Source organism: Poecilia reticulata, linkage group LG15 (genome assembly GCF_000633615.1).
Source record: "Poecilia reticulata strain Guanapo linkage group LG15, Guppy_female_1.0+MT, whole genome shotgun sequence".
NCBI classification, from domain to species: Eukaryota; Metazoa; Chordata; class Actinopteri; order Cyprinodontiformes; family Poeciliidae; genus Poecilia; species Poecilia reticulata.
The window spans coordinates 18,285,174-18,302,031 of NC_024345.1; the positions used below are offsets into that span (position 1 = coordinate 18,285,174).

A 16,858-nucleotide genomic window follows, 5' to 3' on the forward strand; every position below is an offset into this window, starting at 1 on the left:
GACACTGTCATAAACATGACATAACACCTGTCATGAACGTGAAGGAGTCTTTATGAATGTTTATGACTGTTGCCATGAAGTGTCATTCGGTAAATAATGACACTTTTAATGCAAAGTTGCTCTAAAAGTTGCATTGAAAGTTTATTAAAAATGCCAACTTTGCATTAAATTATCATAATTTACAAAATCATGCAAAGTTGGCATTTTTAATGGAATTTTTTTTTATTAAACTCATAATTTTAATAGGATAATATAATATCCAATTAAAAAAATGCATTTAGTTGTACAAATTTTTGCTTCATGATGTTAATGCAAAAAATTATCTTAAGTGAAATTATTTTGCAACATTACACTAAAGGAATGAGCGATATTTTAAAAACTGAATCATAAAATTTTAAAACTTGGCATGGTCTGGCCCATCCTTCTCTCCAGCCGTTTCCTGGCTCTGACCTGTCGGCTGATGATCTTCTCATCCAGGTTGTCCCAGAGCATTTTGAGTTCAGACATTGGCTCCTGGATGGCGCTGCGATCGGCTTCCTCGGTCACCTTCTTCAGAAGGAGGCCGGCCTGGTGGTTCAACCGCTCCATTTCGATCTGGAGCTGGTACGCCTCTCCTTTGAACTCCTGACAAAAGGAGCACCGTGAAACCAAGTAAACACAAACTCAAAGACATGCAGAGAAAAGCAGAGCTGTTTGCTTAGGACAGCGTTTGTATTGTCGCATATCAAAGGTGCATAGGAACCTTTTCTTTTAGAAAAAATGGTAAGAGAAGTAAATTGGGCATTAAAAGTAAACACAGCTGATATGAATACAGCTGGTGTTAAAAACACCTGCAGGGAAAATATCTCACAGCCCAAAACAGGAGAGAATTATCAAGCAAAAAAATTAAAAAATTAAAAATCACCAAACCGTACCTTGAGCTCAACAATCTGCTGCTTGACTGTCTCCAAATCTGTGCCTACGGGTGACATTGAATCCAGTTTGTTTTCCAGTATATCCACCCAGTCAAACATGCCCTGTGTACAAAGTGGGAAACCATTGTTGATGTCAGAAAGCAAGGCTTAGCGCACACACAGAGTCATGTTTCACTCAGGTTTATCTGATTTCATGCAGAAAAGTTCCAGCTCTCCTGCACAGCCTCCAAATGGGTAAACATTTACATTGAAATTAAAAAAGCAACCCGCAAAATAAATCCGTAACCTCAACAGAGTTAAACCAGCCGACTTTAAAAGACTTTATATGAACTTCATACAGAAGTTAAGCCGAACCAAAAATAGAACAACACTGCGGTTGGTGTTTATTGTCTCTAAATTACTAGTCTTCTCATTAAAACTTCTATCATGCAAATCAGTTGTTTGATCTTGAAATCATCTGGCATACGATTCGGGTTCAACTTCTCACATATGGTGTAAATTTACCCAAAGAAATAAGTACTCAAAGGTGATTTGTGCTCCCAAATCTGTGTATGTACCTGCAGGCCATCCTGAAACTGCACAGCTGCCTGCATGGCTTCGTCCAGCCTCTCTACTCGTTCTTTCCAAGTCTTGTTGAGATTCTCCCATGCCAAATTCACCTAGGAGCATTAAAACAGACCACATGTGTGAAATAAAATCTAATCGCACAAATGTTTCACAGCATCACCAAGTGAAAGTTCTGCATGAAACAGAACTTTATTCATTACCTCATCCACACTTTTCTTTATGACAGGTTTGTCAGGTTCTCCACAAGCAGTCATAAGCTCTGCACCCTGGTTCTGAACCATATCAAGTTCCTCCTGAAGCCCATCGATTTCCTCCTTAAAGCCCTTTGAAATAAATAAATGAATAAATAAATAAACATTTAAACACAGGTCTCTTAAAAGACAAGCCCCATTAGGTTTTATTATCTATGTGCCAGCCGTTTTCTTTCCACCTCAACAAATTCCTGCTGCTGCTTGACAACAGAGGGGTCGACTCCGGGTTCCTCCAGCTCCCTCAGCAGGTCCTGGCTGTCTTTGATAGTGACGATGAGAGCGCAGTGGTCACACCAGAACTTGTCTGCCAGGTCCATCACATCCAGCAGCTTCGCTTCCCGCTCCTCCAGCAAGACCTGGATGTCGTTCCACAGGAACACCATGTGGTCCAGTTTGTCTTGGACAGCTGAAGCAGGGGAAAATTGAAAGTGTCACAAATATGATAATTAGAACATAAAGGATTTGACAGCATTTTTATTGAAGTGTTGTTGTCTGACACTTTTGTTTGGTTGTTTTTATGATAAATTAAAGACTTCTTTAGATACAGCACATTTACAACTAAAGAGAAGCATTAAAAAAACTGACAAATTCAAACTTGATGGGTTCTGATCGGAGACCAGCAAGGTGGAAACTGATAAGGCCAATCTTATTCCCCGTCCTTGACCACACCGTGACTGTCTCTATCAATAAGTAAATTAATTAATAAACAGGTACCACTCTTAATTGAGAGTGGTACCTTGAGAGTTAAGCTAGCTGCTTTAAGCCATTTTAAAATGAGCGCATAAAACAAAGAGCTTGCATCATACATAGTATGTTCTATGACAAATCAAGACATGTCTTTGGTTCATCCAGGCTGTGACATATTGAAAGAGAGGAAGACTTAAAGTAGGTAACAGGAAGGCTCAACAGACTACAGCTAAAGGAAGTATCATTTTGTCTGTATAAAAACAGCAAATGTCTGTTTGAGAAACTGATTTCTTACAAATCTAGCGTGAAACCATGACTCTTCCTAATAGAAATATTTGATTTTTAATTGCAGAAAGGTTAAAAAAAACATTTTGAATTATGTTTATTTTTTTTTTTTATCTTGTATATTTTTAATCGGGTGGCCAAAACTTTATTATACAAATATTACAGGAAGAACACACATTAAACTGACACAGCACATCCAATACCTTTGGCAGATATGTCCTTGTCTGCTCCTTCGGCTCGTGCAATCATCTCTTCACCTCGCTGCTTCAGCGTCTCATAGACTGGCTGCAGTTTCTCCAGATCCACAGAAACAGCCTTGTTTTCAGTAATCTGTTCCTTGATCTTGTCCACTTCCACAGAGATGGACGGAGGCTGGCGCAGGCGTTCAGCAATCCGCTCCAAGGACTCCAGCATGGGATCAATCTTATCGTGGAACTATGGCAAGTTCAGAAAGAAACCCGTTAGTCAGAGCGTAAGGTTGCTATATTTTTTGTGTCAAACTGTGTTAAAACAACAACTGAGTTCATTCTTTACATTGTTTTAACAATACATCTCATCTCAAATACGCCATTTGATACGTAACAACTGGAGACCAAAAACTAAACTACTCCCCACCTGCGTGGATTTGGAGATGGCTTCATCCAAACTGGCTGCTCTCTCCTTCACATCAGCCTTGAGTTTGGTGTATAGCTGGTCGGCCGTTGTGTATTTCTCTCTGATGGGAACTCCCTCCACGGGGCTCAGTTCAAGCAACTGTGGACCCGTCTTATTCATCTTGTCGATATGAGGTTTGTGCTCGGCAATTAGCTCTCGCATTTGCTGAAAGAGATTAAATGAATTTAAGTACCTATTTTTTCCCTCTTTCTTTTGTATACAAGTCCCAATGAGCATGTTCTCACCCTGAGCTCCTCCTGTTGCTGTCTGAGCATTTCATATTCGATAGCAGGCAGGGGCAGCTGGCTGAAGGCGCTCAATGTTTCTTGCAGCCACGGCCACATTTCTTCGTAGGTCTCCCAAAACTGCCCAGCCAGAGACTGCGCTCGCTCCAGCTGGAGATAGCGCTCCGAATTCAGCTGACTGACAATCCCGTATTTCTCCAAGAGACTCTCGGTCTTGGCCTGATTTTTAAAGAAAAATAAAGCAATAGAATCTCTAGCTTTTGTCTACCAATGATTATATTTGAAAAAAATAAAAAAAATATATACAGTATATATATATATATATATATATTTTTTTTTTTTACCTTCAAGGCTTCTTTCTCTTCTGGGTTTTTGCTGCTCATGATGGCTCGTCCAGTTTTTACAATCTCGTCCACAGCATCTTTGTGCTTCATGATATCCATATACATATTCTACAAAAGCAGTCAAATGAATCCAGTTTGAGGTCACATAGCAACTCGGTTTAGTGTATGTTTCTTTAATTGCATCATCATGCGCTAACCTTCTGTGCTTGGAGCTGGGCTGTAGTTTGGTTGTGCTCCAGCCTTATCTCACCCATCGACAGCAGCTTCCTCTCAGCGTCAGCCAGCCAGGAGAGTTCATTATCTGCAGCCTGTTCAAACTGGGAGAGGAAAATGTTAAATAAATGTTCAACAGAAGAACACAACAACAACAAAAAACCTGATGTAGCAAGTAATTTGATTTACCTGCTGAGACTTGAGGATGTCAGCGTTGATCTTGTCGACCTGCTGTGTGATGGTGTCACAAACGACTCTGTACCGCTCATTATCTTCAGTCACCAGTTTGTCCAAACTCTCCCGGGTGTGCCATGGGATCAAGTCCAGGAGTGAACTGCTGAGCTCATTTAGCTTCTCCAAGACAGGCTTTTGGTCTTTAGTCTCTTTCAGTAAGGCCTGGATAACATTACATAAAACACATTAGTCTGAAAATAATATAACCGGCTCTTTCTCTTGAACACATTCAAATAAAAATAAAAAAAAGTCTTACTTTCTGTCTGTTTTGTGAATGAATCAAATGTTCGCCCATTGGCTCCTGATCAGCAAATTCCATCATCTCAGCCTCAGCTGTCTCTAACCAGGAGTTCAGGTCCTCATGAATGTGCGCTAACCTATTGGAGAGACTCAAAACCTGCTCCAGCGTCTTCAAAACATTGTCACTCATGGAGTTAATTTCAGCATACTTTGTTTTTATTCCGTCCAGTTTGCCTTGGATGATGACCACCTCGTCTCCTAGAAAAAGAAAATAAAAACAAAAGTAAACGTTCTGTCGTCAGACGTGAAAACAGAGTCGCTGGTAGCTTGGGTAACCTTAAAACCTCAAGAACTTCAACCTAATAAAAACTGCTAATTTATTTACACTCCTGATAAAGATGAGCACGAATCCGCACACTCAAAAAGTTAGAAAATTTCAATCTTGGATTTGAATACATTTGTTCAGTTTGGGAGGAAATAAATTATGTTAAATATATATATATATATATATATATATATATATATATGTACCAAAATCACCAGTGCACAATTATTGGCACCATTAACAAACTCCTTAAAAAATACCACAGAAGACAAAAATGTGTACAAAATTACGTTTTAATTGCTTCTAAGTAACAAATGAAGCCTACTCATGTAAGAGAATGACATGCCTGTTGTTTGCTTCAGAAGCTCCAGTCCATTGGAGATGGCTTGGTCAACATTTTTCTTCCTTAACTCAATATCACTCTGCAGCGTCTGAAAGGAAATGTTTCAGGGAGTCAATGAGGAGATCAGAGTCGCGTGTCAAACTACGCAGGGCACACAGGTAACTGATATGAGCTGAAAAGATGATGTAACGTAAAAGAAAAACATAATGGTTGGCCTGGGGAGGAGAGTATACCCGCTGTTCTGCCAACTGCCTTTCAAGAACGTCAGGTTTGTAGTCCGCCGCGGAAACTTCCTCTAGCTTGGAGTGCACCTCGCCGAGCCAGTTCATGAGAGCCACTTCGTCCTCTCCAAACAACTGGGCGTTGGCCAGAGCTTGCTGCAGCATGTCTGCTTTTCTCCTGCATCGCCCCTGGAGCTCTATGTAACTGGCCTGGGTGGCGTCCAGTCTGGACTGGACGAACTCCTTCTCTTCCACAGAGCTCACAGCTTTAAGCATCTGCCCCAGACTGACCGCCTGACACAGGTCTTTACTGTGACCCATAATCTCCTCTTCTAAGCCCTGACCAGGGGCGGATGGAAAACGATACAAAAACATAAAAATAAAACTGAACAAAAATGGAAATGATTGATGATGAAAAACTTAGAATAAAAATGTAAATGAATGTAACTGCATGATTAAATAAACGAACTAAAGCTGGTGATGCAAAATAATTTTTTTTTTTTTTAAAAAACAAGTGAGGTAATGTTGCAAAAGCACTAATATTACCTTATGCTGAGTGATCTGATCCTCTAACTTGGATGTCTCAGTACCAATTGGCTCAGAATTGGCCAGATGTTTCTCTGTGGCCGTGAGCCACTCGGTCAGTGGCTCCAGAGTCTCATGAAACTGCTGGGTGACCACTAAGATGCTTTCCAGTTGCTTTTGCCTGCCATGTGCATTAAAGGAGATACAGAAAATGTTGTTAAGAAGTCCTAAAAAAACTGGATTGTAAATAAAGTTTAAATTTTAGAGTGGGACTAAAGAGCTGTCAATTATTTGTAAACGGACATAGAGAAGAAATCTCTGACAGATAAATACAATAGAAAAGAAATGGAAGTCTTAAAAAAGCTGAATAATTTTAAAAAGGAGAAAAGGTGTTTTCACATTTTGTAATCTTATCACAAACACCAACGTATTTAATTTGTATAAATTTTATATGGTAAGCCGACACAAAGAAGTCCATAATTGCACTGGGAGAATATGTGGGCAGGTTTACCAGTCATGCACTCTGCAAATCTGACCAGTGAGGGACAAAAAAAACTGTTTAAAGAAACACCAAAAAACGTTTTTGCAGTTTTTGGAAACAAATTTGTAGAGGGAAAAGCTCTGGACAGATGAGATCAAAATTAAACTTTTTGGCCACCATGCAAAATGCTGTGTGTACCAGCAGACGGATGACATTAAATATACATCCAAACCTACAGTGGAGTGGTTTAGACTCCAGTCTTCGGAGGCCAGTCTCCTGCAACTTAAGATCTGTTTCTGCTTTGACACTGAATAAAACAATTAGAGGGTAACGCTTTATTTGATGGGATGAGAATAAGACTGACATGACACAGTTATAAATATGACATTACTCCTGTTATGAACATGAAGGAGTCCTCCTGAATGTCTGACTGTTGTCATGCAGTGTCATTGGTAAATAACGACATTTTAATGCAAAGTTGCTTTAATAATTGCATCAAAAATACATTAAAAGTGGCAACTTTGCATTATATGGTAAATAATAACCCTTTAATGCGAAGTTGGCACTTTTAATGGAATTTTTAAAGCAACTTTGCATTAAAAGTGTCATTATTTACCACATGACACTTCATGACAAGAGTTATAAACATTCATAAATACTCCTTCAAGGTCATGACAGGTGTTATGTCATATTTATAACAGTGTCATGTCAGTCTTATGCACACCCCTTCAAATAAAGTGTTACAATAAAGAGCATTAGAACGACTCTGCAGACTTTGACTGGCTTCTGAAGAGATAATTCATCACATGATTCAAGTGAGTCACATCTAACTCACTTGAATCATGAGTTAGATGTAACCAACCTATGAGGACTGGTGGAGACCTTGGGGCTTGGATTAAAGTATTTTCATGTGATAGAATGTTAAAATAGCCCAATCAAAGCCTAGACCTAAATTCAATTGAATCTGTGGCAATACGTGAATATTGATGTTCACAGAGATGCTTTATCCAATACAAATGAAATTAAGTTACTTTCAAAATGCAAAAAAAAGAGTCAGTATGCAAGTACACAAAATAAATTACACCCCAAATTAAAGTATTGACTCTAGGCCTGAAAACAAAAGCACAAAACTAGTTTCCAACTTTTTTTGTAAATAATTTTTGAGAACTCCGTATTAGCGGTTTTATTCCGTAATAAAATAGTTACACTGAAAAGCCATAAAACTTGATTGTACAAAATGCAAATAGAAGTTAAAGGGATGTAATTTGTTCTGCTAGACATTTGAAATCTTGCTTTATGAGCGATCGTGTTTTACAATGGATAGATAGTTGGGCACTATGAATTACGTGCATGTATATACTGACCTGTTTTCAGCTTTCTTGAGCAAATTGTCCCACCTCTCTCCCAAGCATTCAATCTCTTTGGTGATCTTTTCCTTGTCCACAGCCTCTGCCAGTTCTGCAACCTTTCCTCCCTCATTTTTTATGAGCTCCACAGTTGGCTTTCGGTCGTCCAGCAGTCTCTGCAGGAGCTGTCAGTCAGGAACAAAGAGAGTGAGTTATTAAGGGCAATAATTAGGAAACCAGTAAATCCAACAGTTGCAAATTAGAGGTCCATTACACAAAAAGCATTGTGTTAAACACTCATGGTTAACAATGAGTGCCACCGAAGTCAGATGAATGGCAAAGCAAATGTTAGGTGTTTGTTTAAGTGTTGAAGTGCTGAGGCTAAAGCAGAAATCGCTTTGGTGTTTATGGATTTCACACCATGTAATTAACACTTACTTTCTGCTCTTGAATCTGTGCCTTCACCACTTTGAATTCAGCAGAAGGAGGCTTCTGGTTAGCAACAAGCTCTTCTGTATCGGTCAACCAGCTGAGAAGGGACTCCAGAGCATCCTGGAATCTTCCGCAGTGAAGCAAGGCTTCATGCAACTGTGCTGAACGCTCAGCAACCTGCAGACACGTTATAAATATTAACAAGTCACTCAACTTGAGAAGGGCTTAAAATACTGTGAAGGATGTTCTTCTCCAAATATCCACATCATAATCACAAACTAATAAGACCTGAAACTACCTTCTTATTGAGAGTATTCCACTTAGAGTTGACGCCGTCCAGGTCATCCTCAATTTTTTTGGTGCTGGTGCCTTTCGCAGCATTCTGGATGAGGCCCTGCCCAAGTGAGTTGATGTCATGGAGCTGCGTCTGCAATGGATCAATGTCTTCTTTCTGGAAAGCCTAAAGACAAAACGAACAAACAGTGAATGCTCGTTTCAAAATAAAAGCTTTCACACGATATGGGACTTTTTTTTAGGTCATTTTAAAATTATTTTTTCTACACTTCAAAAATGAAATTAGTTGACTTGGAATGAATAAAACAAATTTGTACAAAGCAACAATGTTTCACATATAATTTGGGTCATTATAGGTTGTAAGGGTTAACTCAACTTATTTATAACGGTACATCCTCTAATTTTAAATGCCCTAAAATATCGTTTAATGTTATTACTCTTCTCACTTTAATATTTTCTTACATATCAACCCACATAGACAAAAGTAAAAAATAACTTAAGACTTAAAAAAAAACCCAACAGATTTAACAATTAAACCACAGCTGTGAATGACATCCAGGCTGGACTGCCGGGAAACAATCTCATTCACACATCACGTAATCACATATGTATGAATCCAAGCAGCCAGGAATAAACTTTAAACAGATACATCAATTACCCAAAATGTGTGCTGGGCAAGCTAATAAGAAAGAAACTTAGAAATGAAGAAAAATGCTATTTATAGGCACCTGTGGGGAATATAAACCAAAGGGTTCAAGATCAGGGCATCCAGCAATGGCATTTAGTAAGGCCTCAATCTCCTGCTCCCCTGCATGCTGGAATGTCTGTAAACTTTTAGGGAGACAGGCCTCCAGTGATTGCAGGAATTCCTCCAGCTCCTCCATGTTGTACTTGGACGCCCCTTGCTGTTGCAGCATACATGGATCTGTCGGCTCGGTGCTGCCTGTGGGTGAAGCTACAGAGTTTCCGTAAGCCTCAGGCTGTGTCACCACCACACTAACCAGCTCACAATCATCCTGAGGTGATACATCTTCCAGCAGCTCAGCTGTGCTGAGCTCATCGTAGTCTGTTAAAGCCCTAGAGCGATAGCCACAGGTACCATTTTGCGTTCTGGGACCAGACCCCAGAGATGACCTCCCTGTAGAGTGTTTATGCTCTCCGTTGCTCTGGCTGTCCTTTTCATTAAGCTTTACCACTACGTTTTCTTTCAGTCTTGACTCCTGAATCATGCTGCTGCTGTGGTAAAGAGACTGGTTGTCCCTAACGGGAGTGAAAGGAAAGTCCTCCTGCCCTGAGCTGAGTGAACGCCCTGTTCTCAGATCCCCAGAGGTATGCATTGCCTCGGAGGATGAGAAGCTTCTTGTGCCGGGGCCTGTTCTTTTGTGGGATCTGTGTTTGTATCGGTCCCTCTCAACAGAGGGACTATAAAGGCCCGAGTCCTCTTCAGAAGTAAGCGAGGTTGTCATACTCTGTCCCCTCTTGCCACCAATAGAGCCGGGCCTCTCCCCAGTCCCAGAACACAGGGTCCCGCTGCGGCTCGCAAACTCTCCCAAAGTATTAGGAACGAAAGTCCTCCACGACCTTCGATGATGAGGATGATCCTTCTTCTCTCCTCCATGAAGACGTGACTTAGAGAGCACCGTGTCACCTGTCATGTTCCCATTGAGTTTGAGCCCATCGAAGACCGCTCTCTCATCCAGAATTGCGGGTTTCCTCGTCCGGAGTTCAAACGAGCTAGAAGTGGAGAGACCTCCATTCCCACAGAGGCTGCTCAGGTCCAAGGTGCGATGCGTGTACGGCAAAGTTCCCGCAAAGTGTCTGGAAGAGAGGCTTCCCTTAGATCCAGAGTCTATCTGCTCATTGAGTCGCACGGTGTCGTATATGGATCTCTGGGGAACGTAGCAGTCATCAATGTTCAGGTCCTCCTCCTCCCCCTTCCCAACACAGGACGGGTTTTGTCTGAGGCAATCGGGTCTGCTCAGCGGTTTACCCATTTCCCAGACAATTGTTACTGGTCAAAACTCACAAGAGATTCAGAATGAAATCCTTTGAGGTATACTACACAGTGCTTTAGTGCACACTAAGCAATGACGTCAAAATAAATGAGCAGCACCTGTATACAAACATGTTTGTAATCATCTGAATCAGAAGTCAAGAAATATACTCTCAGCAGTTCCTGTTACATTTTTTAAGTATAATAAAAAAAATGTCTCTATTGAGGTATTCCACATGTAAAAAGTTTTAGAAATACAAACATGTCTAAGCCGATAAAAACATTTAAAGAGCAGTAATGTTACATTTTTACACTCCAAATTAGGAATCAGAGTCCTGCCTTTTTGTAGAGGCACCAATTCCCAAAATATTCCTCAAGGCTTTCGTGAAAACTTATTGTCTGTTCCTCTTGTCCCAAGTGCTCCCTTATTCCTCCAGAATCTTCACAGCATCCAGTTTACCCGAATGAAAAAAGCTTAAAAAATCAAACAAACAATATATCCACAAACAAATCCCGAAAGCTCTGCTTGAAAATACAAGCAGCTCTGAGGGGAGCTGGTACTCCGGGATAAACAAAAAAAAAAGCCTGCCCTTCTTCTCACATCGCTCCCCTTGCACTGACAGACACCCTCCTGGCAGAAGGTTTCATGCCCCGCCCCCGCTCATTATTCAGACAACATCTGCCACAACTCCATTTGTGCTCCGAGCTGCTCCGGCACATGTTGATTGGTGGACATGTGACCCTTTCCCCCCTCATTCTAATTCCCCCTCATTTCTCCTCGGCCCATATGACTTCATTTCTAAGCCATCCTCTGCATCCTGACACAGTCACTCACTTTCCGTCTTTCTTCTTTCAGCGACTGAGAGAATGGGGAGGGGAAGCAGCACGCGCAAGCTTCACGCACACACACACCCACACACACACTACACACCGAACCAGCTCTCACCGATGACATCACAATATGCTGAAACAGATACACGTTTTCCCTTTTTTCTCTCTTTGCCCTGCAGTCGCCGTGGACCCTGTAGATATTCTTAATTACAGTGGAATGCTGAGAGAGGCACAGGACTCAGGTAATTTAACACCAAAAGCTTTGCCAAGTGTGTGATAGGGCTTTTACATCCAGTAACCAATGAAGAAGAATAAAACAAGAGGAAAGAGGAAGAAATAATAGGAATTTGTAGTTGATACCTTTTTGTTTTAAAGAGCTTTTTATATCTTTGATATTCTGACTACATAAAAAACCCCTACTGATATTAACATTATTTAAACACAGTTTCTACACTGAAAACAAGACTTCAGAAAAACATTGGCTTATTTTAACACTTGTAGTCAGCGCCACAATAATTAGAAAACCTCATTGTTTTCCAAGCTGCAAATAAAATCCAAGCAGAAGCACAACTGAATCCTGAAAGTAATCTTCTCTTTCTTTTTGACTTTGAGATTCTAACCGGTGTTTTTTTTTCCTTTTCTTTTTTTTTTTTTTTAAAAGAAAGACATCAGGTTTGTTGCTACATGCAGAAAAGGAATGTTCTCATTATCAGTAAATCAAACATAGCAACATAATATCAACGTAGTTTGCTAGAACTGAGGTGAAAAAGGCTAAAAAAAAAAACAAAAATGTTGCATATTTTATTTTAAAATGGTTTGCTTCTTCATTACTATTTGTGGAAGCATTACAAAAATCTACAGTCCATTTTCATCATGTACTTGCTATTCATTTGCTTTAAAATATAATTTAAATATTTTATGTCATACTAAACTTTGACCAAATATTCATTAGGTTTTTTTTTTAAATCTAATACCTTTTTTTAATCTAATACCTTTACACCTGTAAAGCACTGTGAATTATGTCAGACACATTAAACAGACTTGTATTTAAAATAAGCTAGGGGATAACACAGAGATGTAAAAGAGGCTAGGGTTTTTTAAACCTAATTCTGTGATAGTGACATGGAGATGCCATACAGAGATGTAAGTATGCGCAGAAAACAAAGATTAGAAATCTCTGCTCAGTGGAAAACTCAAAGTAATCACCTTCCAGGAAGGATGATGCATCCCTGCTCTTATACTAACAGGCCTGCAGAGGTTTCATGTTTCACCTGAAGGAAAATGTGTCATGATCCACAGAGCAGGGTATAATAGATGGTTTCAGTGACACTTTGTTTTTTTCTTTTTATCATCAACATCAGGGACTTAGAGTAGTAAAAAGTATGATTCAGTGGGTACAAATTCTTTTAAAGTTACAAAAGATCCTGATGTAATGTCTGAGCAGCTGAAAAAAGACTTGTACGCCCACACGCAGAAGTGTTGAGTCAGTACAACTGACCTTTACACACATTAAGACATACATAAACCAGGTCTGCTATGCTTTTGAAAAGTTATTAAGTCAAATAAACACACGGAGTGTCTCTCAAAGCTCAACCAAAAATGGTAACAGAAGAATAAAATAAACGCGAATCAAAACTTACTTCTTTATCACTAAAGGCTCCAGTCTGATTGATGAAAACAAAGTTGAATCAGTTTGCTTCCGATGTCCTCTCAAAACTAAATATTACCCACAACAAGCACTTTCCACAAGCAGCTGAGGCATGTATGACCTCTCAACCCCGTGGAGCAGCAGGACAAAGACTGGGTGTGCACCATAACGCCACTGCTGCTTAGCAACACTTTGAATCAATCACTTTTTCTGTGATTGCCAACAAAACCAAAACTCCACTCTAGAGACCGACACTTCCACCCCCACGCTACCCCAGTGATATTTTAATCCAGGCATGTGACATAGAGGATAGTGTGAAGCGAGTCCAGAACACTCCTAGCATAAATTAAAAAAAAACCACAATATTTGACCTACATCATAGAACAGTCACTTACTGTTTACATTATTTTAGAGTAATCTAATTTATTACTGTAAAATGAAGAAGGCTTCCAGACTGTCACCCACATATTTAGGTTAATCCATTGACTGGAGGAATGGAGATGAATTTAGGGGACTCAATATGTTTCATATCTGTCTGCACATGTTGATAATGAATAAACTCCTGACCCCCACATGTACAAAAGTAAAAGCATCTAAGAGTAGCTATTGTACATGACAACTACCATATCAATATAATCAAAATGGTCTCAATCGGTTGATTGTCTCAGCAATATTCTAGCACCCATGAACTTATTTTCATATTTAGTGATGAAACTTGATGTTCACCAAGATTTTCCCACAAATCACTAGCATTCATTCCATTTCAGACCCTTCAAAATATCAACCCAACAGTTACTGATACAGAATCCAGATATTTGTTATAACTGGTCAGAAAATAACTATGTAAATGTTTCGAGGTCAGGACACAGGCTCAGCTGTATTACTGTGTAAAGTGACACCCTGCTGAGAACCACCTGGCTGTGACGGACTGTCCCATTTGCCCTTATCATTGCACATAGACCCCAGTGCTTTTGTGAGCGCCAGCTGCCCTGACTGAACACAGCAGTAGTCCCCAGAGGACCGCTACGTATGCAGAAAAAGTACTTAGGAAAACCTAAGGCCTCTAAAATTCTACTAAAAACCTTGCAAAGCTGACTTCACACCAATTCTAGGGTGGATGACCAATGTAAGAAAACAAAAGTATATTTTCTCTGGAGACAGACCAAAGAAAATTGTAATCGATCCACTGGGTGAGATGTGCTGAAACAGCTATGCGGCAATGATCCGGAACATCGAAGAAAATGGTGCAAAAGTATATTTTCAATAAAACCAAAGTACGGTAATGGAAAAAATACATCCCAATATCTAAAGAAGTCAGGCTGTTTTTCAGAAAGACTTTGTGTACAGAAAAGGGAAATTTCACATATATTAGACTGGTTTTGTATTTAAAAGCAGTTAGATTGAAATATCTACCAAAACATAACCTGTAAATATAAAAGAGAGTGCAACAAACATTATTGCGGTCTAGTTAAAAATAAAACAGTACGCATTCACGGCATACATAGATTGCACTAAAAGTAGAATGAATGCACATGAAAGTTTCAAACATTATGGATTTCAAAGAGCTGGTGCACCAAACCATTGTACAGAGCAGTTTAACTAAACTAAATTATAATACAAATCCAAAAAAGCAAATGCAAATATTTAATTTGGTTTGTAAGAACGCACCTTTACAGCATCCAGCTGTTGGTTGATCACGTCTGTCTCCAGGCTGACCGCCTCCTGGGAAGCCTCCCTGGCCACAGCTCTGAGCAGTTTATCTTCCACGTGATGCACTTTATCATACAGTTCCTCCAGCTTGGCAAGAGTACTTTGCACCTGGACTTCTCTCGCCTTGGATCGGTCCATGAGTTTGCTGCACTGTTTGCTCAAAGCGTCCAGGTCCCGCTTCAGGCCCAACAGGTCCGGCGAAGATTCAGATTCATTCAGCATTTTCTTACAACTGTCTCCAGCGTTTGATGTGTTGGCCATCAGCTCCTGCAGCTTCGCTGCAAAATTCTGAATGCTCTGCTGTTGCTCTTTAAGGGTGGCCAGGTCTAAATCCACTGGAGACATGTTGTCGAGCTCGTCGTCCAGTTCAGTGAAACGGGTAAACATCTCACGAATGCTGTTTTGGAACTGTCCAATACCCTGCAGTTTACTCTCCAGCTCTTGGCATGCTTCCTCCAGTTTTGTGTTCAGATTGCTGTAGTCCTTTTCTACGCTATCGGTCTGGAGCAGGAGATCAGTCACTCCTTCAGCATCAGGGACATCTACTACAAGGTCCTTTGCCAAGGTCTTCATGTGCTCCACTTGGTTCTGCACTGCCTCTAAACTCTTATGTTGGGCTTTTAAGTTTGTAAGGCTTTTGTTGCTGTGTGCCTGAACCCCTTTTGATTGAAATGAATCAACCTGATTCTTAGCTCCTTCGAGTTGACTTTGTGCCTCCTTGTAGGCATCATTAAATTCTTTAACAGTGTGTGAGATTTTCTCCAAGTGTTCTCTTTTGACCTGGAGTCCTTCCACCAATTTGTCTAGTCTTGCACCAATACTGTCTTTCTCCTCTGTTATAGCTTCAGTGTCTGTGTTGGCAACCTCCAGAAGGCTTTCGGCACTTGTGTTGAGCTGCTCCACCAATCCTCTGTGCTTGTCAACGTCCTTCTGGAGAGCTTTAACCTGAGAAATGGAGCCCTCGACGGCAGCGGGGTCCACAGTGAGCGTGATACGACCCTCACTGGCTGCACAGTCCTGAATCCAGGAACTCAGCTTCTCTGCACTCTCCTGAAACTTCTGAGATCTCAGCAGGGCGGCTTTCAATTTGTCAGCCTGCTCTGTGGAGCTTTTCTTCACTGCCTCCCAGTTGGAAGATAAAGTAGTCAGCTGTCCTTGTAGCGCCAGCTTTTCCACACCATCAGTACTCTGCAGCAACGTCTCCCCTTTTCCTCTGATTGCATTGTAAGCTTCTTCGTGTTCCCTGAGAGATGTCTGGTGCTTCGTGTGCTCCTCCAAAGCTTGTTGCAGGACACCCACTTTGGCAGATATGGGCAGAGATGCATACTGGTCCTGGAGCTTCTCGGCCAGCCAAGATTGGAAGTCTTTGGAGGTTTGATGGAACTGCTGAGAGCTTGCGAAGGTCAAGTTCAGCTGCTCAATCCGTTTAGCTGCAAAACAAAAACACATGAGAATTCTAAAACACCTTTTTGATATTTTAAAGCAAACACAGAGATGAACCAGTCAGAGATTGGTGGCAGATTATAGAATCTCCACTTTAAAAAAAAAAAGCTCTGACTGTTTGATATTAATTTTAGCCAATTGCAATATCTGTAGATCTACAAGTGAAGGGTTTCGTAAAAAACAATACTTCTACCAATCCCACCATGAGCATGAATGAGTATGAATGAGCAGGGATCCATAATATGTTTGTGTTAGACACAAGTGTCCCGAGTGCGAGAGAGTAGTTGCTGCATAAACAAACTTTGTATAAACATTTTAAAACACAGAGAAAATTACTTAATTTACATATCAGCAATTTAGAACGCACTATATGGTTAGTTGCTGCTTGTTCCTTGACAAAAAGAAGTACAAGTTGGAAAAAATAAAACTGTTTAAATACTCACTTTCTCTCCAGCAGTATGAATGAACTTTCTCTGTAGAAGATATAGCTCTCTAACATATGTTGTATGTAATCCAACTCACTGAATAGGAAAATAGCTTACATTGATTTATTTCCACTCAGTGACAACTTACACATGAATGGCTTTAGTTAGGGCTTTGATGTGGCGTGTTTTCCAGTGCTGTTTAATGAA

The 16,858-nt window shown here is 40.3% G+C and overlaps 1 protein-coding gene across 16 annotated transcripts in view; it reads right to left on the reverse strand.

The window, feature by feature from the left end:
• The window catches only part of dst (dystonin), a 112,865-nt gene that overhangs the window by 19,053 nt on the left and 76,954 nt on the right, over positions 1–16,858 (reverse strand). For 14 of the 16 annotated variants that reach the window (XM_017308845.1, XM_017308843.1, XM_017308842.1 and 11 more), the window contains 19 exons: positions 14,742–16,213; positions 8,606–8,767; positions 8,314–8,484; positions 7,894–8,060; positions 6,070–6,229; positions 5,536–5,862; positions 5,306–5,390; positions 4,651–4,892; positions 4,350–4,556; positions 4,145–4,264; positions 3,948–4,055; positions 3,604–3,822; positions 3,320–3,523; positions 2,908–3,139; positions 1,912–2,138; positions 1,682–1,804; positions 1,472–1,573; positions 915–1,016; positions 451–624 (listed from right to left, as the gene is read on the reverse strand). In XM_017308845.1, coding sequence (XP_017164334.1) covers positions 451–624; positions 915–1,016; positions 1,472–1,573; positions 1,682–1,804; positions 1,912–2,138; positions 2,908–3,139; positions 3,320–3,523; positions 3,604–3,822; positions 3,948–4,055; positions 4,145–4,264; positions 4,350–4,556; positions 4,651–4,892; positions 5,306–5,390; positions 5,536–5,862; positions 6,070–6,229; positions 7,894–8,060; positions 8,314–8,484; positions 8,606–8,767; positions 14,742–16,213 — 4,604 coding nt within the window. The remainder of the gene's footprint in view (positions 1–450; positions 625–914; positions 1,017–1,471; positions 1,574–1,681; positions 1,805–1,911; positions 2,139–2,907; positions 3,140–3,319; positions 3,524–3,603; positions 3,823–3,947; positions 4,056–4,144; positions 4,265–4,349; positions 4,557–4,650; positions 4,893–5,305; positions 5,391–5,535; positions 5,863–6,069; positions 6,230–7,893; positions 8,061–8,313; positions 8,485–8,605; positions 8,768–14,741; positions 16,214–16,858) is intronic. The other 2 variants (XM_017308849.1, XM_017308850.1) reach the window with 1 other exon arrangement.